Source organism: Hemiscyllium ocellatum, chromosome 8 (genome assembly GCF_020745735.1).
Source record: "Hemiscyllium ocellatum isolate sHemOce1 chromosome 8, sHemOce1.pat.X.cur, whole genome shotgun sequence".
Classification (NCBI taxonomy): Eukaryota; Metazoa; Chordata; class Chondrichthyes; order Orectolobiformes; family Hemiscylliidae; genus Hemiscyllium; species Hemiscyllium ocellatum.
Window position 1 is genome coordinate 38,440,777 of NC_083408.1, and position 26,558 is coordinate 38,467,334.

Below are 26,558 nucleotides of genomic sequence, written 5' to 3' on the forward strand. Positions count from 1 at the left end.
GGTGTAGTTAAATGGAATACATTTAATGAAATTAAAGTGTAGACAGAATGAGATCATTAACAGCGTTCTCTTAGGAATATGCATGACTTTGCCACAGTTTTTTTTATTGGCTGATTTGACTGGAAAACTGGAACCAAGCAAAGAGGATACATAGACATCCTTTGTAAGGGTTATAATGAAATCAGCCAGGTGGATCACATAGAATATGAGCCAGATTAATAGACCCAATCATGGAGCCTTGGCTGACAGATATAAACAGGAGTGAGAGAGGTTCTCATCACTCTGAGAGCTGGCTGAGGGAGTTGGCTCAGTGTCAAGGACTCGCCACATGTAATTAAAGGGTGACTTAGTGACAGGATATTGGCCTCTGGAATTATTTCATCCTCAACCAACTTCTGCTCTTTTGAAAAATTGGTCAATCACGAATGCATGGCATGATCCTGGGATATTGATGTAAAAGTGCAAAGTGGTTGTTACATCTGAAGTAACAAACATGAAAGAATACATGGTGAAAATCCACTGAAGAATGGGTCTCAGACATGTACACCTACTTGACAAAATGGTTAGTGTGGTCTGGAAGAGCACAAGTAGTTTAAATAGTAGGGAACTGACACATAATTCATAGAAAAAATGTCTTTAAAACAATGGAATTGGTATTCGTGAAAAGGAGGTAAACTTAAAATGATATTTGGCTATTAGGTCAAAACTGTTAGAAATGAAGGGATGTGGACTCTGACAGGAATTATGGCGGAGTGGACAGCCCATCAAATGATATACAGTTACCCCATCTTCAGTGGGTGTATGGTACATGTAGTCCAGCATTCAAACCAGGGTGAAATTGTAAGGTGTTAGGATAGCTAATGAATGATAAAGAAGGCTAAGCTAAGACTCAGGAGCAAGGGAACCCCAAGGAAAAGGCAAGAAGTATAAGTAGAAGATAACACGAAATTAAATGTTTATTGAAAGCAGGAATAGATGTGTTAAAATTCTATGGATGATGAAATCCTACAAAATAAGGAGAAAGTGAGGACTGCAGATGCTGGAGATCAGACCTGAAAAATGTGTTGCTGGACTTATGCCTGAAACGTCGATTCTCCTACTCCTTGGATGCTGCCTGACCTGCTGCACTTTTCCAGCAACTCATCCTACAAAATAAGACAACTAAGGTTGGACAACTAACTTGGGAGGCTATTAAAGTATCTGCTGTTTAGACCAAATTATTACTATGTAGGGATTTAGCAAATTAGTTTAATCCCAGCACGGTTTGGAAGTTTGATAGTAACATTCTATGGGAAACATACCACACACAGATGGATCTGAATGTCAAAAATACTTGAATTTGTTTGAGGTTTTTAGTTTGACACAATGACATGAACTAACCACTTCATTGTTATCCAGACATCTATTGTCCTGAAAATGATTATTTTACCTCACATGCTAATTTAGCATATAAGCTTGATTTGTTAAAGACTAACTGCAATGTCATAGTATGTAATACTACCTTTTTGATTTTCAACAGTAGACAGCAGCAAATACAATGCCAGTTTATCATCTTACCCAGTCTGCTTGGGGATATGCAGTGAACACCTGAGTTTTATGGCAAATGATTGCATGTTAAGAACAATGGCCAAAAGGCCTATATTGCCAATTCCATACATACGCATACCTTTGAACCAAAATCCATTGCAACAGAGCAGGTGTACTGGCATATGCAAAAGTTGCCTCTCAATGATATCATCATTCAAGAAACTGGCCCTGACTATATGTATTACCAGAACTCTTACTACCTAATTTGACTGGGGAAACCACTGCCAACTAACATAAGGACAAAATTTATGTTTTATATATAATGCATTTGGAAAAAACCTCAAAGATATTTAGATAAATGGAGGAGTTACTTGTTTTGTTTCTTGTTTTTATGTACCTGCATAAAAGCCCACAAACTGTATCGCATATATAATCAACTTGCAGTTATTGAACAATATATATATGCTTTTTGTGTAAGGTTGTGATAACCTATTTTGAAGACATTAAAGGGTGGTGTGTAGTGCTGGGCTTAAAATACAAAAACCTCCAAACCAGACCATTAAGGGCTAATGGTTAAGGGTTAATTCAACATGACAATGAGTAATTGAAGCAAAATGAAAAAAATATTAAAATAGGCCTTTTCGAAAGACATCCTAAGAGGTAACTGTATTAACATGATTGTCTGTCTGAACTATTTTTATGTAGTTAACACAGAGATGTTTTCAACTTATCTTTTGCACAATGGAACGTCTGGGAAAGTACTGAAAGCAGTGGAAGTACTACAAAATGGTAATGCAGCACATAACCAAAATACTATTAATATCGGGGAGTTTCTCCCATTCATTGGACTTTCACCCACTGGCCAGGTTTGAGAGATCAGGGTAGTAGACTTACAATATCAGACTAAGGTTCTTGAGACCCATGAACTCAGACAAAGCTCCAAGTGCAAGTTATCCAAAGTCCCTGGCATGAAAACAAGGCAATGAGACTCATTAGTTTGCATATATATGAAGTTGCTTGAGCTAATATATTAAGTATATTAAGTTAATGAGCGAGTGCATGTATAAACTAATAAATTGGCTATATATTGCAGTGCTCGTGTTTTCTTGTAATCAATATGATCAGAGCTTAAAAGAACTTGTCAGGTACTTTCAGCCTAACAACACGGAAGCCATGAAGAAAAAGCAGGGAGTAATCATTAAGTGGATAGCACTTTTGAAGAATTGACACGTATGGTCTCCTGTTCTTTAAAATTCTAATTCCTGTAAAGAGGAAGAATAGGGTAAAGCATAATGGCATGTTTGCTACTAAATCAATCCTGAGTGAGCTCAAAAAAATTGTTCACTTCAACTTCAAGTCATTCTCATAAGAATTATTTTTGCAAGTATCCATAAGAGCAAGAAACTGAGCAACTGAATAAGAATATGTTCCAACATCCCAAATGCTACTTCTGTTGAAGATTATATCATCTCCCGTTTTCTATGTCAACCTTATGAGAGGGCAAAGTGGTGGTTTATAATCTGAGATTTGCCAATACATACCATTAATCCAGCATTATTAAATAAGAGAAGCATATCAGACATGACTTTTTGTATTGCAGTATAAAACCTGGATTTCCTCAAGGTTTTCATTCTCATCTGTCCCTCAATGTTATGACTGAGATCAGGGATTCTTGATGTTTGTGGTTTTCTCTCTCCCTTCTTTATTCTTCTGGAAGAGAACCGGAGGGGGCAGGTTTGACCAATAGCTGAAGCGGGTATCCATATTAATGATGGTGACATCAATTTGATTCATGCTGGTCATCCGGACCAATGAGCTAAGCACGAACAAACACACCTCCCAAAGAAACCACGTAGCTATGGCAACATGCTCTTTGTCATGTAGTCCAGAATTCTGAATAATTATGATAAATATTCCAATTTTTATCCCATTAAATGGATGACTTTTATTCCTCCCCATTCTCCCACTCTTAAATTCTCCATTTGGCATTCGACAGAAGGATTTCCAAGTTGAAACTCAATCTGTTTGGCCGCACCTTCTTTGACCATAAATTGTTCACGTGGGATGAGAACTCAGGTTCTACTTCAGCGGCAGGGTCATATTTCCTCCCTTCTTTACTGTCAGACGTTTAGATCTCCTAATTTTGAACAACACCTACGAGAGTCAACAACTACTTCAGTGAGTTTTCCCAGTCTTTAATATATGTCAATAATTCATAACTTGTCTACAGTAAGAATAAAGTCTCATTAACTATTTTTAAAATTTTGGGATATTTATTTTATTATGGATTTGTCTCAATAAGCAAAAGAACACTTATATCCTCAACAATTGAATTGAATTCAACTATACATTTTAGAAGAAATTAGTACAATATAGTAAAGAAATGTTATATATCCCCTCAAGAGAAAATAAAAGGCCACTAAATTCATGCGGTTATTTTCTTCTCCAAATGGACACTGCATGTACGTAGTTCCCACTCCTGGGAAAAACAGCCATTAAAATACTTTCAACATTTTCCATTTTTCCCTATAATTTGACAGGTTATTAGAAACATACTATATTTTGACTTGAGCTTGTATTTATAAGGTCATATTCCAAGTCTTGACTTGCTTAAAAAACGTTAGACTTCCTCTCAATCTTGTTAATGGGCACCAAAATAACAAATTTTGTAATGTATTTATTAACGTGTGTAGAGAATGCATGAAAAACTTTTCCAAGTTTTCTGTTGAGTTTTTGTTTAAATTAACATTCTTTATCCTGAGATATAATCCCCAGAAATAATTGTTACAGGATATTTCTCAAAGGAAAATCCTTGGTTAGGAGGCAGACATGCTGGCTTCAGCAGATTCCATACGGTGTGAACTATAAGGGGACAAAGAAAACAGGAAGTCTCAGTGCTAATTGGGTTAAACGGCTGCAGCTTTCGTATTACACAGCTTGGACCATATAACATTGTCAAAGACTGGCTGGATATTTAGGTAAATTGAATCTTGTGCTGCCAGATGCTATTGCATTCAAAATCAAAGAGGCTTAGATTGTAATTCCACAAAAGTTCTTCTCGGTTTCCTTGATAAAGGGGTAGGGTGGACAGAACACCAGCAAAAGGTTGCACATTTAACATTATCCTAGCCAAAATCTGAAACTGAGGGGTTTCATGGTGTGAGAAGTACTGTTTTAATTAAAGTCTGAAAATGGACAGTGAGTGCTGTCTTTATGAATTAAAGTATCAATTTAGAATGAATATGGTCTTACACTACATTTACATATACATATTTTCCATAATTTGACTAGAGAACAAGACTTGCAAATTTTATTTCGCAATTAATAACATTAGGACTTCCGAAGTCTATTTGCTGCTAGTGAAGTGGTGAAGGGTATTGTAAGTAGCTAACTCGAGCAAAACACATCTCCCAGCAATGAGATGCATAACTAGACAAACTGTTTCAATTGTTGGTTGAAACCTCAGTCTGGTGGTAGGTACATTTAACTGGAGTGATTATCTGGGAAAATATTACTAATGACAGATGACATCATCACCACCACACTGCTTTTGTAGGAACTTGCTGTGCTCAAATTAACCACGATATTTCCTATGTTACAGCAGTGATTGTACTAAAAGCATTTAACTACTTCACAGTGCTCTGATGCAGTCAATGAGGTTATGAAAGCTGTCATAATAAATGCAAGTTCCTTTGTTTTACATGAAGGAGAAAGGAATGAAAGGATATACTGATATGATAAAATGAAGCAAAGTGAAAGGAGATTTATAGGAAACATAGTTCAGATAATTGGAATTGCATCTGTTTTAAATTCAATGCAACTATGTCATCAACTTAAAAAAAATGAAACTATCAATATTAATTATTATATCAAACTCTCCCGCCCCGTTTTAATAAGGCAATTAAATTGGTTAAAACCTTTGTAGGATAACGGATAAAAGAACGTCATGCTAACATCACACATCTGGTGCATATTAACTACTGAAGTATCTGATCGCTCAGTCAGGAGCGATCTCACCTCTGAATCAAAAGGTATGGTTTCCAATGTTACTTCAAACCATAGCACATAATTTAGGTTTTTACTTCAGCATTACATTGTTTGAGGTATCATCCTTTAAATGAGACATTCAGTTCCCATCAGGTATATTGAAGTAATTGAAGATTTGGAAGTACTCCCATTATTCTGCTCCGTTCATTTGATATACAATTTGTGCATGCTGGCTGTTTGCAACTGCTAAACAACTTTTCCACCTCAAAATAGTGTCCGTGGTCTGAAAGAATATTTTACAACTGAATTTGCTAAGTAATGTTTACTCTTCAAGTTAGACATATTTTCCCCATTAACAGTTACGTTTAGTTTGGGTTAGGTTAAAGACCCCTAATTCTGTTATTGCCCTCCTCCCCATCACACAATCTATAACTGGAAAAACAGAAACAAGCAGGCATCTCAAAAGTACGAAGTTCTCAGATTCTAATCAAAACAGAAGAGCCAGATAGTTGGAAAATGAGACCATTAGATGAGGGTTGGGTACTGGCAGGGAAGGGCAAAATGAATAAAGCAGAATGATAGGGCAGAACCAAACAATGGGCGAACAAGAAAGTAGAAATACAAAAGAAATCCTCAATAAATCTCTCACTCATCAAGCCACACTAAATTACTTAAATATTGAATGCCACTGTGACATTACGTACAGAGAGAGATTAAAGGTTTCAACTGTTTAAAAATGGAAATTTGCTAACTCGTGTTAGCACTTTTCCATAGAATTATGTACAGCTCTGTACTGAAAATCTGAGTCAGGAATTTCTAAATAATCTGTGGGCTTTTAGGGTGGCAAAGAAACAAATACGGCATATGAGTATAGCTGGGTAGCTGTTTGATTAAACCAAATTTGACAAGTTCAGAGAAAGCAAGACGACGTGTATTTACACAGGGCTTTTCATAACTGCCAGATTTATAACAGCATTTTAAGGCTAACAAAGTATCTTTGTCACGGAGGCACTATAGAAATGCAAGAAATGTAGAACTCAATTTATACATAGCTGACACTCAACGTGATAATGATCGGAATTTCTTTTTAAATGATTGTTGACTGCAGGATAATCACTGGTGTATTGGGATCTTTTGTATTCACCCAAGAAGGCCTCAGTTTACCATCTCATCTAAAATGGGTAGCATGTGGCTCAGTGGTTAGCACTGCTGCCTCACAGCGCCAGGGACCCCGGGTTCGATTCCTGCCTTGGGTGACCGTGCAAACTCCACACAGGAATTCTCCCAGTGTCCGCGTGGATTTCCTCCCACAATCCAAAGATGTGCAGGTCAGGTGAATTGGCTATGCTAAATTGTCAGGGTCTGCATGGGTTACTCTTCAGAGTGTTGCTGTGGTCTTGCTGGACCGAAAGGCCTGTTTCCACACTGTAAAGAGTCCAATCATATGGCACTATCAACAGTGCAGCACTCTCTCAGTATTACACCAGAGTGCCTACTTTGAGTTTGTGCCCAAGCCCTAAAGTGGAAGTTGGGACCCAAGATTTGGTGACCTAGATGCAAGAATGCTGCTAATTATGCCACATTTGATACTTCAAACTAGCTGGCCAATGAATACAAGGTTTTGTTATTAGAAGGAACTAAAACAAATATTTAATATACTTGGGATAAACTGAATTCCAGTCACACTGAAACAGTAAGGGCAATGATAGTGCTGAACCCAGATTTAAAAGTCAAATTTATTATTAATAGGCTTGCTAGTGGTCACAATATTTTTGATTCAGTGGATGGAGTCCAAGTTTAAAATTATTTAATTCACAGGGTCCCAAGTACAGGTAGTTCTTCTACAATGTGATGAGCGCATTCTTGTGCAATCCCGCATTACAGAAAAATCACACTTTAGAAACAGCACTTAGAGTTGGTGATGTAATCACGTTACAACGAAACACGTTTCAAAAGTTCGCACTTTAGAAACAGTGTCCTCAATTCATCAATCGTGTTACAGCAAATTCGCGTTAACGAAATTCATATTAACAAAGTGTGTGTTATAGCAAAATGACCTCTTACTGAAACATCTTTACCTTGTCATTACCTTATAATGAAAGTACATAATTCAGAAAAATACTCAGAAATGGGACAACTTTCATGAAGCATTAAAATACAGTTTGACACCTCCATTAAAATAGCAAAGGTGCTTGCACACCAGCTCATTCAGAACCCGTTGCTAACATCTGTAAATAATAGTTATTCACACCTTAAAATATTCTTACACCATGTTGCAACTGATTTTCAAGGAGTTTTCACTAATTATGCATCAACCAATGCATTAAAGGAGCCCTCCTCAAACTCTAAAATGTCAACATGTCAATGTCATTGCGAAATACAGGGTGAATTTTCAAAACTGCACCATGCAATACCACAATGCTCCCACATAATCTTACTAAGTGGTTCAGAATGAAGGTTAAGGACATTTTGTACAGGACTAAAGGCAAAATTAGAAATGCATTCTAGAGCTGCTCAGTCATATCTGTTATTGGCAGGACAATTTGGCAATGGGAGATTTCTAACAGCCCATCTGCTACTAACTATTGAATAGCTTGAGAACGTCAACAGAAACTAATGAGATGAAAAGGTTTAACTGAAAATTCAACTTTACCCTTCCCAAGCACACAACGTTTTTAAAAACAATACAAATGTATGAAGCAACTAGCTACATGGAGCTACCAAAAAAGGAAGCTCAGAAACATTCCGGTTTTATCTCCCCATTGATGCAAGCACAAACCTAACATACCCCATTTAGTGTCTATTATTCAGACTGCAGAAAACCAAAAACTGAGAGTTATGTATCAAAGAAGAAGTCTGGCCAGCTCATCTGAAGGTGTATTAAAGTCAGTTTCACTTCCTTGTCAAAAGAAATGATCATTCAACAATCTATAAACACAATTTCTTTTAGCATATAGCAAAACGGTATTCTTTTCAGAATTCCTTGCTTTGCATCATTAGGATCTATTTACCATTTATGAGCAATTAATTAGCATTCATTGCCTCCCGCACTGTGGGCAGAAAACATTCCCCACTCAGTTCCATTTAAGGCTCTGTACTTTACCAGGAGGAGCATTGGAAAACTTCAGTCTCAGTTATTTGACAAAACCATCATTATACACAGTTATGTTAACCTTTCAAAAGGAGTGCTATTTTGTCAGGTCAGGCAAGAAGCATGATCTATTTATGTTATACAACTGTTGTTATTAGATATTCAGCTGAAATGTTATCCTGGAAAAATTATTCCTGCTATGAAATGCTAATACTTGAATTTCGACTAAACTATGGTACTGCATGTAATGTATTTTGTAGTACCTGTAATCCTATCAGTGCATTTGATCAACGTGAAGTGCATTAGAACATTCTATATGTTAATTATCCACCTCCTTAACATAGCTAGCTGTTAGACACTCAGCTCAGCATTCAGCCAGTTACTACTGTACTGGTGTCAGCTGTGCACATTCCATGAGAGACTCAACTCAGTAGGAATACATTTTCCAAGTAAATGTGGAACTAATTTTCCTAATGCTGCAAAATATTTCGACTGAAACTTAACAGCAAAGTGAAGCTGGGAAAAACAGATCACTTTATATTAAAAATATTTGTTCATAAAGTAAATAATAATAATGTTTATCTAACAAGCAACCTACCTCCACTGGTCGCTCCTTGGTCTTCTGCTTCAGGAAAAGTTACTTGACTAGGCAAACTATTTCTTGAACGAGTTACTGATTCTAGTTGTGAAGCTCTGCCGATAAGACTGAGCTCATCTATTACCTCTCCCTCCTTGGCTTCCAAGTCTGATTTAGATGTTGTTAAAGGCCTTGCTTTATCTGGTGTGCCTAGTCTGCTAGGGTCACTTAAACAGGCCGCTGTGCCACTATCCAAGCTCAGGACTCTTGCATGAGTCTTGGCACTGGCTGCACTAAGAGTCCTGCGTGTTGATCTTCTCCTGGCATTTGCACAGTTTTCTGAACCAGCGTGAACCTTTAATGCAGCCTCAGAGTCAGTGCCTCTTTCTCGAGTCAAGTACTTTGCTTTTAAGACATGATATCGCCCTTCAGGAGAATGACATGAATGCGAGGTGGTGCTGGATGAGCTATCTGAACTAAAACGATGTGCTGAATGCATGCTGGAGGTCCTGCTCAGGTCACTTTGATCACTTGAGTCCTCATCTGGACAAAAACCGCTATTGCTAGTTTTGACACCAGCCACGGCACGAAAGGACACATACTCCCTATGCCGGCTTGAATCAAAACTGCTGGCTCTTTTTTTTCCCGCCTTTCTTCGGTTTGACTTATGTGTAGAAGCAGCTCGGTGAATAAAATTAATAGACTTAGGCCTCACATCCCCATCTTTTTGTTTAACAGTTTCATCCTTTAGTGTTTGTATATCAATTGAGAAAGAAGGCTTTTCAACAACCTCTTCTCCTGCTTGCTCAGTCATTGCCTCTTTAAGCGGCGCACCTTGCTGTTTCCGTATATCTATAGTCAATTCATTAGCATGAGGGTTTTTGTTGGCATCACCTGACCCATTGAGATTCTCTTCAGTTTCCACTGGGCCAGAAGTCTGCATCTGATCAGAAGCCTGACCAAGATCTTGACTGCAACTTTCATCTTTGCCTGCAGCATGTAAATTTATCCTTTTGGCATTAGTCCTTTTTTCCAATTTGCTGGTGCTTTCTGGTTCACTACTATACCCGTTTTTCTCACAAATCTTTTTCTCGGAGCTGTGCTCATCAGCTGAGGTTTCTGCTTGTTCTGAAAGAATGCTCTCCACATGGGTTGAGCTTGTTTGCTCACTCTTATAACTGCTGATGGTACTATTAGTGTCTCGATCTGTCCCACTACAATAGCTTTCTGTTGACCCACTACTTCTGGTGCTGAGACTCTGCAAACTATCAACGCTGTTATCGGTTTTTAGAGGCTTACTGACTTCCGATTTGGATGATGGCTGGGAAGCACCACTTTTGGCTAAGTCATCTAGCTGAAAGACACCAGCACAACAAGAGTTTTCAGTCAACGAGTCCTTGGATCCTGAAAGTGGTTTGGAACTTTCTAATTCACAGACAGTATCTAATCCTCTCCTTTGTTGAAAGAGAGCAAAATCACTGAGAGAGGTGTCTGGAAAAGCCACTGCTGAACTTGAAGTCCTTGGCACACCCCTAGGCCTATGGTCTTTCCTGTAAGACAGGGAATGCAAGGGTACAAGGGAGGCTGCTTCTGTGTCACAGGTAGCTGACAATGAATGCTCAGTGTGGTGGTAGCACATGTTGTCATTTGGATCCACTGGAAAGTCTTGAGCACCTGAAGATGTTAGCGTGTTGTTTGATACGAAAGAATCATTCGGCACTACTTGGAAAAGTTTGGAATCAAGTGCCAGATCTGTGGCAAGGAAGGGTAAGTGTTAAACATTGTACAACTCCCAACATCCCTATAGTATATCATTAGAATCAGATTCTACAGTTTTCACATTATGGAAATAAACAATTAAAATTTTACAACTCCCATTAACTAAGATCGTCACATGATTTTACACTTTATAACTAACTTTAGATCTACTGAACTGCAAAAATAATGAGACAAGGTTAATATTTCTGACTTGCTTTCGAGTTACACATTTAACACGAAATTTAACACGTAAGTCATGACAGAAATGTAAAAAATGCATGTGTACAAGAGGCTGGAGGTGGATGAAAAAAAAAGTCAAAAAAAAAGGATTAGAAGCTTAGGAGGTTTGCAGAGTTAATGAGACAAGACCATGTGGATATTTTAAGCAAAAAGATGGAAAGTGGGTTGTGTTGGGAGCCAGCCACTGAGACAGAGGTAGTTGACAAAAGGGATGGATATGAGTAGGACAATTCTAGATGAGTTTAAGTTTATGGAGAGCAATGGTTGGGTGGTTAGCCAAGGGACCTTCAAATACATGAATCTAAAATAACAAATGAAGGGATAAGAATCCCAGTGGAAAATGAAGTAAAATGGGAAAATGACCTTATGGATGCAGAAAAGGGCAGTCCTGTAATGGGAATGTTTGGTATCAAAGGCAAAATTTAGGGAATCAAGTTTGCAGTCTGGTCAAGGTTGAGATGGTGACCAGGAGTTAATGGTGAATCCAAAGCTTTTGAGACTGTGGGATCGAGTGTACGGAAGGAAATATTTCAGCCTTAATGCAGACTTGATGGGCTGAATAGCTTAACTTTTGCTCCTGTGTCTTATGGTCTAACAAACTCAAATGGTTACCTATTATTTATGCTCCAGTTATCTGCTTCACAAGTTATTCACTAAACTTTTTGTAAATCAGAGCCATTAGCATTGCTCTAAAGTAGGGTCACTGAATCTGTAACCTGAACTCTGATTTCTCACCACAGACACTGCCTAACCTCCTGAGCTTTTCCAAAAATTCAGTTTTTGCAGCATTAGTATTGCCTCTGTGCACTGCCTTTCAAAGTAGTAACCACCCTTCAGTGAATTAACTTGGCCTCATTGTCCAATAAAGATTAAATTAGACAGGTTGTTCTGAGCAAAAGTTAAAGTGAATGCACAGTTTCATTTCCACAATCAACACTCTCTAAAATGTACTAATTGTATTTTCAAATTACAGAATCTTCATCAAAAAATAATTTTAGGCTCACTCTTTCCTTCTCCAACCTCTCAACATGCCACATCTTTTGCTTGCAGCCTCCCTCCTAAACATTTAGATTATTATCCCTCCCATCCCTGCCTCTCTCCCAGACCCTCCTTCCGATCGACTATCACCTTCTGCCTTCTATGGAGAGCATCCCTCCAGAGCCCTTTCCCACAGCAAGATTTAGGAAGGAGCAACCAAGGTTTGAGAGAAGAAACAAGCAAGTGAGAAAAAGAGCACTAAATGGAAGTTGCAAGGAGGAGGGTTGGCAAGAAGGAAAGTTGGCAAAATGGAAGTTGGCAAACAGGAGATTCATGAGCAGGAGGATCAGGGAGGGAAGCAGTGAATTGGGAGGTTCAGAAGGGTCAAGAGTGATAAATGGGAGAGGCAGTAAACAGGAGCACGTCATTCGCATCAATTAAAATATGCTTGATAACTGAGTTAAAGTTTCTTCCAGGTGGAATTAGATAGGCAATTAAAGGGGACCAATGAACACAGTATAGTTGGATTTCCAAAAAGAACTTCATATGATATCATATGGTAGAGTATTGTACAAGATTGCATTGGAGGTTATCGTTGGTTTGATAGAAGATGCATTAAAGGACAGACAACAGAATAGGAATACACAAGTTAGCAGTCAGAGGTGCCACAGGGATCAGTGATGTGATCTCAGGTTTTTACAATTTATATTAATGACATAGAAGTGACCCACAAGCCATATTTACCAACAAAGCTAAGTGGGAAAGTAAGCTGTCGGATGGACACATGGGACAACATTTCCAATCTATTTATTTAACATTAAAACTGTGCCCAATAATTTGAAAAGAATTGAAGACAGAGGGTACAGGAGTAGACAATATAACCATCATAAGTCCCACCCTTCCTATGCAATGTAATTGGTTTCACTCAAATCATTGCACTACTCTTTTACTATGACTATTCCCTTTAAGAATCACGTCACACTCTGTCAGCATTAACTCCTTTCCACTAGTCAGAACTTGCCAGCTTGCCAATCCCAGTGCAGTTTAAGTAGAGCATTCTTTCATGGAACAGTTCCTCTTTTTGTACTAAATGGTGCCAGAGATATACATAGATATTATTCTCAAAATTCTGAATGCTCCATCAAATCTTTACACAATTTAATTAAGCTAACTTATCAGATGCATGTTTATTGAGAGTTAAACCTTATAGTAACAGATCAGGGTTAAATTTCATTATTCCTCAAAAATTAGTGCAACAATAAACTGGCAATTTTATATATGAAATGAAATAGAATGTCAGCAAAATTCTGTGCAATCTTTCATAAAATGTAAGAAAATGTTTTGTATTGCTTGTTAGTCAAATCACTGCAGTCCAAGCTCACCTTGTTCATCATTCGCATCTTTGTACAAACTGCAGCTCTGACCCAGGGTCAAACTAACATCTTCAGAAGTTTTTGCAGTTTCTTCATCTCCTACAGTGGACACAAAAAAAATGTCAATCTTCCAAATGATTGAAATAATGTAGAACATAGAACAGTACGACAACCCTTTGTCTGTGCTAACCATGATACCATTCTAAACTAATCTCATCTTCTTGCACATGGTTCATATCACCCTACCTACCTGTCTGTCTATATGCCTGTCTAAACGCTTCTTAAACACTGCTACTATATCTGCTTCTACCAACTCCCCTAGCACCGAGTTCCAGCCAACTACCATCTTCTAAATTAAAGAAGTCACCCATTCTGCATTGGGTCTCCCCAGTATAAAGCAGATTGTGAGCAGCAAATACAGAAGGCTAAACTGAAAAGTACATGCAAACCCATCACAACTGAACCAAGGTTAAATGTTGAAAAAAATAGCCCTACAACGGAGAAACAGTGGAAATGTCAAGGCAATTGCTGCAGATTTGTAATGAAAGCTATCAGGATATATGTGGAACTTGACCCCATCTTTGCAACTGTCATCAAAAGGCAGCAGGCACATGAGAAGATAGATCTTCAAGGAAGACTAGCTCTTTTGGTGTTTGTAGTTCCTTCAGCTAGGATTTCTGCTTCGTGATACACCATACCCATCTGTTTTGTATCATTCTTAAATATACAAAGCCTACAAACACATTCTGCCATTTGTTAACCAACTACATTAACTACTTCTATTTCTGCTGCCCTCCATTTTGTCCTCTTGATGAGATCTGTAGGTTTTCAGTTCTGACTAAACGCCTGACATGGTCTCTTCTTGATGCTACTTTTGCTATTTCCTGCACCTCTTCATTTGCCTTAAATTTACATATGAAATTTTTAGCATAAATATACACCTCTGTTAACTTCCAAAGATTTTTATTTATTGCCAGGTTCCTACGGCATAGAGAAAAATGGATAGTTTGCAGCATCTAAAGTGTGTTTTCTCTGTTATAAGGTTTGGCTTCTTTTGTAATCACACCTTTCATCTTCACAAAATTGTATTTGGTTATCACTATCTTCCTCCTTACGGCTGCATTACATCTGCCATCTTCTGTTATAATTTCTCCGAAATATATAAATTTATTTATTTGTTCCAGTGTGACACCACTCACTACAACCTTCACTTAAGTCTGTTTTCAAATTAATTCATGGGATTGGGTGTTGCTGGCCAGTCCAGTATTTAAAGCCCATGGCTAGTTGTCCTTGAGAAGGCAACACCTTTTTGAACTCTCCAGTCCATGTAGACTCACAATGCCATGAGGGAGGGAGTTCTAGGATTTTAACCCAGTGACACTGAAAGAACAACAAAATATTTCCGAGTCATGGTGGAAGTAGCTTGGAGGGGAACTTGTGGACTGATAGATACATGAATGAACACTATGTCCTTGTCCTAATACATTCCATGATAACTTCCATTGCTGTTTTGTCTTTTCAGTACTTATACTCAATTTAAATTCAAAGCTTCTAGACTTTTAAACTTTTGTTTTGCTGATGGTGTACGATATTTTGTAGAAGGCTTTCTGATTCTGCAAGTCGTGGCTTGTTGTCAGCATACTGGAATTTATGTTTGTGCCCCTATTTTTGCACCTGTAAGGACATCCAACTCCCAGTAAATTAGCTTTGTGTACAATTTGACACATAGCCGTATTATCCTCCAGTCTTCAGCTGAAACAGATGTGATTGCCCCTCTTCTGGCCGAATGTTACTGTTTGGTGCCAAAATAGACAGCGGATTTCTCTCACCTTTACCGCCAATATCACATTTCTGCAATACATGTATCAACTTTGGAAATAAAAATAATAAAACAGCTTCATAAGCTATGGAGCATACATAAATATTCTTGTTTACTTCTAGACATAGGTAGGAAGAGGGATGAGGATGTTAGGCAGGCTTTCAGCGAGCTAGGTTGGAAGCTCAGAGCTAGAACAAACAGAGTTGTTGTCTCTGGTTTGTTACCCGTGCCACGTGATAGAGAGTCGAGGAATAGGGAGAGAAAACAGTTAAATGCGTGGCTACAGGGATGGTGCAGGAGGGAGGAATTCTGGTATCTGGATAACTGGGGTTCTTTCTGGGGAAGGTGGGACCTCTATAAACAGAATGGTCTATACCTGAACCTGAGGACCACCAGTATCCTTTTGGGGGGGGGGGGGGTTTGCTACTGCTTTTTGGGGGGGGTTTAAACTAACTCTGCAGGGGCATGGAAACCTGGACTGTAGCTTTAGGGACCTTGAGTGTAGGGAGGTTAGAAACATCAATCTCGAAGGAGGGTGCCTGTAAACAGGAAGGTGGCTTGAAGTGTGTATATTTCAATGCGGGAAGTATACGAAATAAGGTAGGTGAACTTGCAGCGTGGATTGGTACCTGGGATTTCGATGTTGTGGCTATTACGGAGACATAGGTAGAACAGGGACAGGAATGGCTGTTGCAGGTTCCAGGGTTTAAATGTTTTAGTAGGGTCAGAGGTGGAAGTAAAAGAGGGGGAGGTGTGGCATTGCTTGTCAAAGATAGTATTACATCGGTGGAAAGGACGATGGATGAAGACTTGCCATCTGAGGTAGTTTGGGCTGAGGTTAGAAATAGGATAGGTGAGGTCACCCTGTTAGGAGTTTTCTACAGGCCTCCTAACAGTCCTAGAGACGTAGAAGAAAGGATTGCGAGGATGATTCAGGAGAAGAGTGAAAGTAATAGGGTGGTTGTTATGGGGTACTTTAACTTTCCAGATATTGACTGGGAAAGCTATAGCTCGAGTACGTTAGATGGGTCGGTGTTTGTCCAATGTGTGCAGGAGGGTTTCCTGACACAATATGTAGACAGGCCAACAAGAGGTGAGGCCATACTGGATTTGGTTCTGGGTAACGAACCAGGCCAGGTGTTAGAATTGGAGGTAGGTGAGCTCTTTGGGGACAATGACCACAATTCGGTGACTTTTACTCGAGTGATGGAGAGGGATAAGTGTGCACTGCAGGGCAAGAGTTATAGCTGGGGGCAGGGAAATTATGATGCGGTGAGGCATGACTTAGGATGTGTGGCTTGGAAACGTAGGCTTCAAGGGAAGGGTGCAATCGATATGTGGAGCTTGTTCAAGGAGCAGCTATTGAGTGTCCTTGATAAGTATGTATCTGTCAGGCAGGGAGGAAAGGGTCGTGTGAGGGAGCCGTGGTTTAATAAGGAATTGAAATCCCTTGTTAAGGGGAAGAGAGCGGCCTATGTAAAGATGAGGCGTGAAGATTCAATCGGGACGATTGAGAGTTATAAGGTAGCCAGAAAGGATCTAAAGAGAGAGCTAAGAGCAGCAAGGAGGGGACATGAAAAGTCCTTGGTTGGTAGGATTAGGGAAAACCCAAAGGCTTTCTATAGGTATGTCAGGAATAAAAGGATGACTAGGGTAGGAATAGGTCCAGTCAAGGATAGTAGTGGTAGTTGTGCGTGGAGGCGGAAGAGATTGGAGAGACACTGAATGAATACTTTTCGTCAGTATTCACTCAGGAACAGGACATTGTTGCCGATGTGAATATTGAGTCACGATTAATTAAAATGGATGGCTTTGAGGTATGTAGGGAAGAGGTGTTGGAAATTCTGGAAAGGGTGAATGTAGATAAGTCCCCTGGGCCTGATGACATTTATCCTAGGAATCTCTGGGAAGCAAGGGAGGAGATTGCAGAGACATTGGGCTTTATTTTTATGTCCTCATTGTCTAGAGGAATAGTACCAGAAGACTGGAGGATAGCAAATGTGGTTCCCTTGTTCAAGAAGGGGAGTAGGGATAACCCTAGTAACTATAGGCCGGTGAGTCTCACTTCTGTTGTGGGCAAAGTCTTAGAGAGAATTGTAAGGGATAGGATTTATGAACATCTGGATAGGAATAATGTGATCAAGGATAGTCAGCATGGTTTTGTGAAGGGCAAGTCGTGCCTCAAAAACCTTATTGAATTCTTTGAGAAGGTGACTAAGGAGGTGGACGAGGGTAAAGCAGTAAATGTGGTGTATATGGATTTTAGTAAGGCGTTTGATAAGGTTCCCCATGGTAGGCTACTGCAAAAATACAGAGGTATGGCATTGAGGGTGCATTAGAGGTTTGGATTAGGAATTGGCTGGCTGGAAGAAGACAGAGGGTAATAGTTGATGGTAAAGGTTCATCTTGGAGTGGTTACTAGCGGTATTCCGCAAGGATCTGTTTTGGGACCATTGCTGTTTGTCATTTTTATAACTGACCTGGAGGAGGGTCTAGAAAGTTGGGTGAGCAAGTGTGCGGATGATACGAAAGTCGGTGGAGTTGTTGACAGTGAGGAAGGATGTGGCAGGTTACAGCAGGATATAGATAAGCTGCAGTGCTGGGCAGAAAGGTGGCAAATGGAGTTCAATGTAGCTAAGTGTGAAGTGATTCACTTCGGTAAGAGTAACAAGAAGATGGGGTACTGGGCTAATGGTCGGATACTTGGTAATGTGGATGAGCAGAGGGATCATAGTGTCCATGTACACAGATCTCTGAAAGTTGCCACCCAGGTAAATGGTGCTATGAAGAAGGCATATGGCATACTGGCTCTTACTGGTAGAGGAATTGAGTTCCGAAGTCCTGAGGTCACGTTGCAGTCGTATAAGACTCTGGTGCGGCCGCATCTGGAGTATTGTGTGCAGTTTTGGTCGCCATACTATAGGAAGGATGTGGAGGCACTGGAACGGGTGCAGAGGAGGTTTACCAGGATGTTGCCTGGTATGGCAGGAAGATCATATGAGGAAAGGCTGAGGCACTTGGGGCTAGTATCGTTGGAGAAAAGAAGGTTTAGGGGTGACTTGATAGAGGTGTAGATGATGATTAGGGGTTTAGATAGGGTTGACAATGAGAACCTTTTTCCACGTATGGAGTCAGCTATTACGAGGGGGCATAGCTTTAAATTAAGGGGTGGTAGGTATACGACAGATGTTAGGGGTAGATTCTTTACTCAGCGAGTCATGAGTTCATGGAATGCCCTGCCAGTAGCAGTGGTGGACTCTCCCTCTTTATGGGCATTTAAACGGGCATTGGATAGGCATATGGAGGATAGTGGGCTAGTGTAGGTTAGGTGGGCTTGGGTCGGTGCAACATCGAGGGGCAAAGGGCCTGTACTGCGCTGTATTTTTCTATGTTCTATGTTCTAGATATTTATCAAAGATTGTTCTCAAGAGGTCTAACAAAAACAAAAACAAAAACAGTGACAGCACAAGAAGGGAAACCATTGCTGGAGTTATCTGTCCATGATCAAAATAAGTAGGATCAAGTAAGGTTAGTCCTACTCAATTGGAGGACAGTGAACTGAATGAGATCAACAGGTGGAGAACAGTCAAATGGGATAATACATCATGGTCACAATTATATCGAAGACAACATTGAATAGAGCCATTATGATATTGTGGACAGTTGTTAAAATAAAAGAGAGTTAATGCGCAAGTTAAGCAACAGAATTAAGTGGAGTCAACACTTGAAAGTTTTTTGAAAGGAGGGTGGTTTGAGATTACATGAGTGCTTGCAAATACAAAGATCAAAGAGATTGGGACAGTGCCATTTCAAATAATATTCCAGTAACTTTAAATATCCACCTGAATGAAAGCCTTGGTTTTTCAATCCAAGATGCTACTTTTTCCCGTTTTGGACTGAAATGGCAACCTACATTACGTATTTGTATTCTGTAACAGGATGCAAACCTGAATCTTATGACTTACTGGTATTTTGTTATTTTATTAATGTAAATCTCCATTGAAACGTCAATTAATAGTCAATCTTTGTAAAATTAAAGAAATAAAAATTACAAAATACTGGTAAACCGAAGGGTTAACACAGAAAATTCCCAAAGAGTGATAAATACAAACAGACTGGCGTTTGTTGAAATCCTGCACACAAAATTTTTCCATTCCTACTGAGAACACTATTCAGGAAGCAGGCTTTCATGTCAAGGTGCCTTAACGGATTCATCAGACCAATCGTTTACACTCATTTTCTGCCTGTTCCTAAATATGCTGGTTTTGTGGCAGTAGAAGAGCATTGCATTTAAGCAGGATTGAAGATTCTGCCTCTCAGTTACTATACCCCCTTACAGGCTTTTCTTTTAGTTGCAGTAAAGATTAACATACGAAAGCATTTGACTTCTACTTGTAGCTTTTGATAACATCTTGACAAGGAGGTCAAAGCAACCCTCCAATTCAAAACATCGAGGATTCTAATGCTTATATTTTGACCATTCACTAGCAAAGTACAGTACTACATAAGCAAATCATCACACATTACTTCAGTACAATTCAGGCACAATGAACCCTACCAGAAAATTTAAAATCTTCAACTCATTAGACAGGAGATCGCATACCTTTCATACTTAATGTTGCTCCAGTGTGAGGCTGCATAACCTGTTAACAAAGGATTAGAATTAATTAAAAAAGGTACAAACTTTAAAAATCCAACTTTCTTTCTTCATATCCAATTATTAACAACAAAATATGCCAGTTTAAACATTAAAAATTAATCAAAATGTTAAAAAGACAACACTTCCTAGAAGGACACAATTGTATATTACTCCAGTCAATGCACATTTTAAACAAAAAAATTCAAAGTAATGCGTTTTACATTTCAGGGACGGATTCCAATGATTTCAAAAAGGAAGTTGTTCGGTAAATTCATTATTTAATTTTGAATGAAGATATTACTTTTGAGTTTTAACTATGCATATAGAGTTGAAAATGTTTTAAAAAGGTGCTGTATTTCAGTGCCCTCCTGAAATTGCCCTCAGTTTTTAGTACCAGAGTCAAAATTCTGAAGGAAATACAGAGCTTGTATACATTGCTACAATTAACCAGACTTCACAATCTGAAATAAATACGGACCAAATCTAACAGACATCTGAAAACAAACGCATTATTCATTTATTGTTGGTTTATGGTGACTAAATATTTGTTTCAGTGCATTGCCTTCTTCGGAGGATCTGGGAAAGCAACTCTCTATCACCTTAACCAGTTACATCAAGGCATCTTTACTGAAATATACAAAGCATGAATAAGCTTTGATCAAGTCAGTGGGAATATTTCACTCAACATCAAATCATACACAAAGTAAAATAAAAAGAGGTAAAGAAAGGGAGAATTGAGGTCGAGGAATAAAAGTAACAAAAAATGTTAAGTCAAACATCATCTTTTAAATTTTCAACTAAACGAAAATCTGAAGAAATGAGACAACATATTTACAGAAGTTAATTTTCTATGCTGCCGAAATTGTTTTGCAGTAATAAGATTTTAATGTACCAATTCAAACAAACAGACACATTCAGTAGCTTTCCATGATGGAATTATAATAAAATCGTGGCAACTTCATGCTGTTTCATGTGCAGCAATATGGGCTTCCAGAAGAATTTCTGATACGATTTACTGATCCTCATTTTACGGCTCTGTGATGTATGGAGATTGAAGATAGCAGTCTAACATGCACTCTCTAGAGACTGTCATTGTGAAATGCCTCACCATAAGCATCGCCAAGCGATTCTATCCACTCCATGCTAGAAGCTGGCCGGAACTTAAAACTTATTAATAACATTAAATAAATAAAGAATACCCTTGAGTTGACAGAATTAATAAACCTTTCTTAATTTTTAAAAATAATTATGGGGATAGAGAGGTATTAAAGCTTGAAGACTCTAGAATACAAGGTGTTCTAATACAAATCGATGATAACCTTCAAAAGAACACTATGGATACTTTAGATCCCAAAAATGGGGTTCAACTTATTTGGTGACAGTAAAATTTTAACAGCCAATGTGGGGCTGCTGGCTGCCATTTTTAAAATGTGAAAAATAAAAAAAAATACACCGCTAATTCAAAGTAAATTCCTGTGGCAGAGTTAATCGAATGAACCTTTAATCACAAATTCACGACATTCTTAGTCTTCAGAAACCAATAAATAGTTTGCCCAGAATTCACTCTGGGCCTGCTTGACTGTGGAAGCTTTATGGAAACCCAAACTTGATCAGCTGAAAAATTATGCCATGTTCTTCATGACCTGCAACACATTATCAATGAGGATGAGCACCTCACCAAGACCTTCCCCGCACCTCCACTATTTGCCTTTAAACAACTGCCAAACCTCAAACAGATCGTTGTCCGTAGCAAGCTGCCCGACTCTCAGGACAACTCCATACAACCCTGTCACGGGAGGTGCTGCAAGATGTGTCAGAGTGTATACGTAGGTACCACCATTACGCATGGGAACACCTCCCACCTTGTACATGGCAGGTACTCACGTGACTCAGCCAACGTTGCCTATCTTATATGTTGCAGGCAAGGATGCCCGGAGGCATGGTACATTGGGGAAACCGAGCAAAGGCTACAACGGGTGACTGGACACCGCACAACAATCAACAGATAGGAGTGTTTCCTCCCAGTTGGGGAACACTTCAGTGGTCCAGGACATTCGACCCCAGACCTTCGGGTGACCATCCTGCAAGGTGGACTTCGAGACAGGCAGCAGAGAAAAATGGCCAAGCAGAGGCTGAAAGCTAAGTTTGTTACCCATAGGGAGGGCCTCAACTGGGACCTTGGGTTCATGTCACATTACAGGTGACCACCATTGCACTATACACACACACATGCACTCCTGTACACACATACAACAGAAACACATACACAGATGCGCACACAGACACTCTCACACCCTTACAGACATACACACTCCCACGTGCACGCCCTCACAGACTTAAGGCACTCTACGCTCACTACACACATATACTTTCTCACACTCTCAACTCCCAACCCAGACACACACACACACACACACACACACACACACACACATATTTTGTGGGGTGAATTTGTACTTGCAGGGTTACATTATACTTTGCTCAAAAACTGCATGCATTCATGTAAAGCTCAGTTATCTCACTTTTTAGATTAGACTCAATCTAAATATCATCATAGACAGAGAACACACGGGGCCAACACCTTCAACATATTGTCTAGCTATCACCATTGTTAACAGCTAACCCGAGAATGCAACTTTTTAAAAAAAGGTTTTGAGATTTACACATGAAAGAAGTGAAACTATCACTGTATTCTAACAGATGAAAGGCTTAACAGGCAATCAATTTTTCAATGTATAATTTCAGTTATATCACACTGTAATTTTTTTGCTATAAATTCTGTGTGTTAGGATTGAGCCCTCCACTACCACCTGATGAAGGAGTGACGCTTTTAGCATTAGAAAAACTGAATTAAAGAGTCGTGAGGTGATGTTGCAGCTGTACAGGACCTTGGTAAGGCCACATTTGGAGTACTGTGTGCAGTTCTGGTCACTTCACTTTAGGAAAGATGTAGAAGCTTTGGAGAGGGTGCAGAGGAGATTTACCAGGATGTTGCCTGGAATGGAGAATAGGTCGTACGAGGATAGGTTGAGAATGCTAGGCCTTTTCTCATTGGAACGGAGAAGGATGAGGGGTGACTTGATAGAGGTTTATAAGATGAGCAGGGGAATAGATAGAGTGGACAGTCAAGAGACTTTTCCCCTGGGTACAACAGAGTGTTACAAGGGGACATAAATTTAAGGCAAAGGGTGGAAGATATAGGGGAGATGTCAGGGGTAGGTTCTTTACCCAGAGAGTGGTGAGGGCATGGAATGCGCTGCCTGTGGGAGTGGCACAGTCAGAATCATTGGTGACCTTTAAGCAGCAATTGAATAGGTACATGGATAGGTGCTTAAGCTAGGACAAATGTTCGGCACAACATTGTGGGCCGAAGGGCCTGTTCTGTGCTGTATTGTTCTATGTTCTAGTGCGCTTCCAATTAAACCTGTTGGACTATAACCTGGTGTTGTATGATGTTTAACTTTGTATACCCCAGTCCAACACCGACATCTCCAAATCTTGATCAGTCATGACACTTTTGCATTCAGATCATCCCACCACAATTAATTGTCATACTCTAAATCCAATGAACGGAGTTAAAAATCACACCACACCAGGTTATCAACCAACAGGTTTATTTGGAAGCACTGCTCCTTTATCAGGTGATTGTGGAGATGAAGATTTGCTCACAGAATTTATAACCAAAGGAATCCAGTGTCATGGAGATGTGATACAGTAAACACACTCAGATTAAAACTTTCATCTTTTATAATGGTATATGCTGGTTTCTGTTCTTTGATATGTAAATCCCAAAATGGCTTTTAAATTACATTCTCAAGTTAGTTCAGCTTTTTAAACAATAGGTGTGAAGTCTGTCTGTCCCCCAATGCTATGTCAGACTGATAAACCCTCTGTATTTTGCAGTTTTGCAGAGTTTTACATGGATTCATGCAGTTTTTGAGCAAAAAAAAATGTAATTCTGCAAAAGCAAATTCACCCCATAAGCTTATATGTGTGCACATGTAGGAGCAACAGGCTGAGTGTATATGTGAGTGCACGTGGTAGAGTGTGGACGTAAGCTTGGTTAAGTGTATGTGCCAATGTGAAGGAGTATGTGTTAGAGGATGTGTGTGTTGGTGAGAGTGCAGGGAGCGCATGTGCGTGCATATGAGAGACAGCTTGTGTGAGAGGGATGGTCTGGTGGGTGTGAGTGTATGTGGGGGGGGGGGGGGGGGGGGGGGTGTGCTCGCGAGTGTGTGGTATATAAAAAAAATGAAAGTTTTAATCTAAGGTTGTTTACTGTATCACATGTCTGTGACACTGTACTCCTTTGACTATAAATTCTGTGAGCATGATCTTAACCTCCACAACCACCTGATGAAGGAGCAGCGTTTCGAAAGCTACTGCTTCCAAATAAACCTGATAGTCCATAACCTGGCGTTGAGATTTTTAACTTTGTCCATGCCAGTCCAACACCAGCACCCCTCAGTCTAATGAACTGAATATTCTGATTTTTTTGTATGATCTGATGAGTTTTGGTGCACTAACAGAATCCCATGATGTGATAATGAAACTCTCAAAATAAATGGTGCAGCCTGCATGCTTCCACTTTCTGTGAAGGTATTCACTCTGTCTAACATTTATTATTCCCTCCCCTCACTATAACAGCAATATGGATATCATTTGTGTGCCTACATTATTGGGACATAAACATGCCCCATTCTAAAAAGCTGCATTCTCACCTATTCCACACATTATCAATATATAATTTCAATCTACCCTAAGAACATCATAATGCTTATGCACAAAAACCTCTTCAGAAAACCTGATCAAAGACAATGTTTTTAACGCTCAAAAAATCATAGCTTTAATTTTCCTCCATCGGTCATGCAAGCTCATACCACAAGAACCTCATTTTCTCATGTAATATCACTTTGCAGAGAACTGTTTTAGACCATTTCCAGGGAATAGTTCATTGCTAGGCACATCAAAATTAAATGGTCTTTTCTCACATGTTGCTGATTTGACATAATGTGTCCTTGTGTTTTGACCACTGAAGAATCATCAATGGAAATTGCTAATGTTGGCAGTGAGGTTTTTTCCTGATCATCAGAGCCATCTTGGTCTTCTGCTGCAATACTCGATTATTTCATCTGACAAAGTAGCGACATCACCAAAGTAATAAAAGGAAAATACTGGGGATGCTGGAAATCTGAAACAAAAACAGATGGAGAAACGCAGCAGGCCTGACAAATGTCTTGAGTCTGTTAATGCTCAAACACCAATTAGCAGTACATCTGAAATCTTTGCTGAACTCAAGGTCCGATTTAGCCTGCTTAAGTACACGATTACATATCCAATCTCAATGTAATCATTCAGACAATCTCTGTGGAGTTATTCCAATACATGTCTATAGGATAAGGCCAATGGCTGATCCCTTTTTTCTATTGGTACACTTGTTCTTGAGTACCTTCTTCAATTTGGTTTCTTTTTTCAGCTGGCTTTTCAATAACACCAAATTCTCTCAAATTTGATAAGTTAGCAAAGGCAATGACTTGAACTCTTTTGAATTAGGAGCAGGACTAAACCATTCAGCCCCTCGAGCCTATCCTGCTATACAATGAGATCATGGTTGAATAATTAGCCTTTCAAATTCCACATTCCCATTTACCAGATAATCTTTAAATTCCTTGTATTTTTCCTCTATGTGTACTGTGCATGTTGGCTGCTTAATCATATAGACCAATCCACAATACAAGACTGTGTAAAAGACGCATTTCTGGACTGAAAAAAAAGAGGCCAACTATTAATGCTAGTCTACATACCTTTGCAAAACATAGAGGTTGACTTACAGACCAGATATATACAAAAGCATGATTTCTAGTGCCAAATACTGGGGTCATTTTATACCTTGGGTTGAACTATATACCCCATTCTACAGCCAGTGGAATTGAGATGCAGTTCATGGTTCAATTAAACAGTTCAATGGAATACATTAGGAATACTATTTATATTTAAGGACATTGTGAAAAACTGTAACGTAATTAACTTTTTGGACATTTTGTGGATTGAAGAAAGTTTTTCCTATGTGGTTTTTCCAAAATGAAATCAACAATTTCATGTCTACTGTGGTTTACTTGCTCTGAACATAAAGTCTTTGAAGATGAGGCAAAATGTTTTACAGAGATAAAACACAATGTTATCGACCTTATTGCTGTAAAACCTGGCTATGAAAATACTATGAGGTAGTTGATTCTGATAATGGTTTCTTCCAACACGTTTTGGACTCTGTTTTCTGTTTGACAAACATTTTACAACAATGTTCAGCCAGATGTGCCACGTGTAGATCCATCTTGGCCCACTCTAACAATCCCCACCATTAAAGATGCCAGACTTCAGTCAATTCAATTCACTCCACATAATATAAAGAAATGGCTGGAAGCAATGGATAATGCAAAGGCTACAGGTTCTGACAACATTCTGGCAAAAGCCCTAAAGAATTATTCTCCAGAACTTGCCACTCGTCATATTCCAATACAATTAGAACATTGGCATCTACCTAACTATATTAAAAACTGCCCTGTACACTA

General features: G+C 39.1%; 1 protein-coding gene across 4 annotated transcripts in view; it reads right to left on the bottom strand.

The window, feature by feature from the left end:
* The window catches only part of pcnx1 (pecanex 1), a 283,871-nt gene that overhangs the window by 159,920 nt on the left and 97,393 nt on the right, over window positions 1-26,558 (bottom strand). For all 4 annotated transcript variants that reach the window (XM_060828820.1, XM_060828819.1, XM_060828822.1 and 1 more), the window contains 3 exons: window positions 19,954-19,993; window positions 13,541-13,630; window positions 9,204-10,934 (listed from right to left, as the gene is read on the bottom strand). In XM_060828820.1, the coding sequence (XP_060684803.1) occupies window positions 9,204-10,934; window positions 13,541-13,630; window positions 19,954-19,993 (1,861 nt within the window). The remainder of the gene's footprint in view (window positions 1-9,203; window positions 10,935-13,540; window positions 13,631-19,953; window positions 19,994-26,558) is intronic.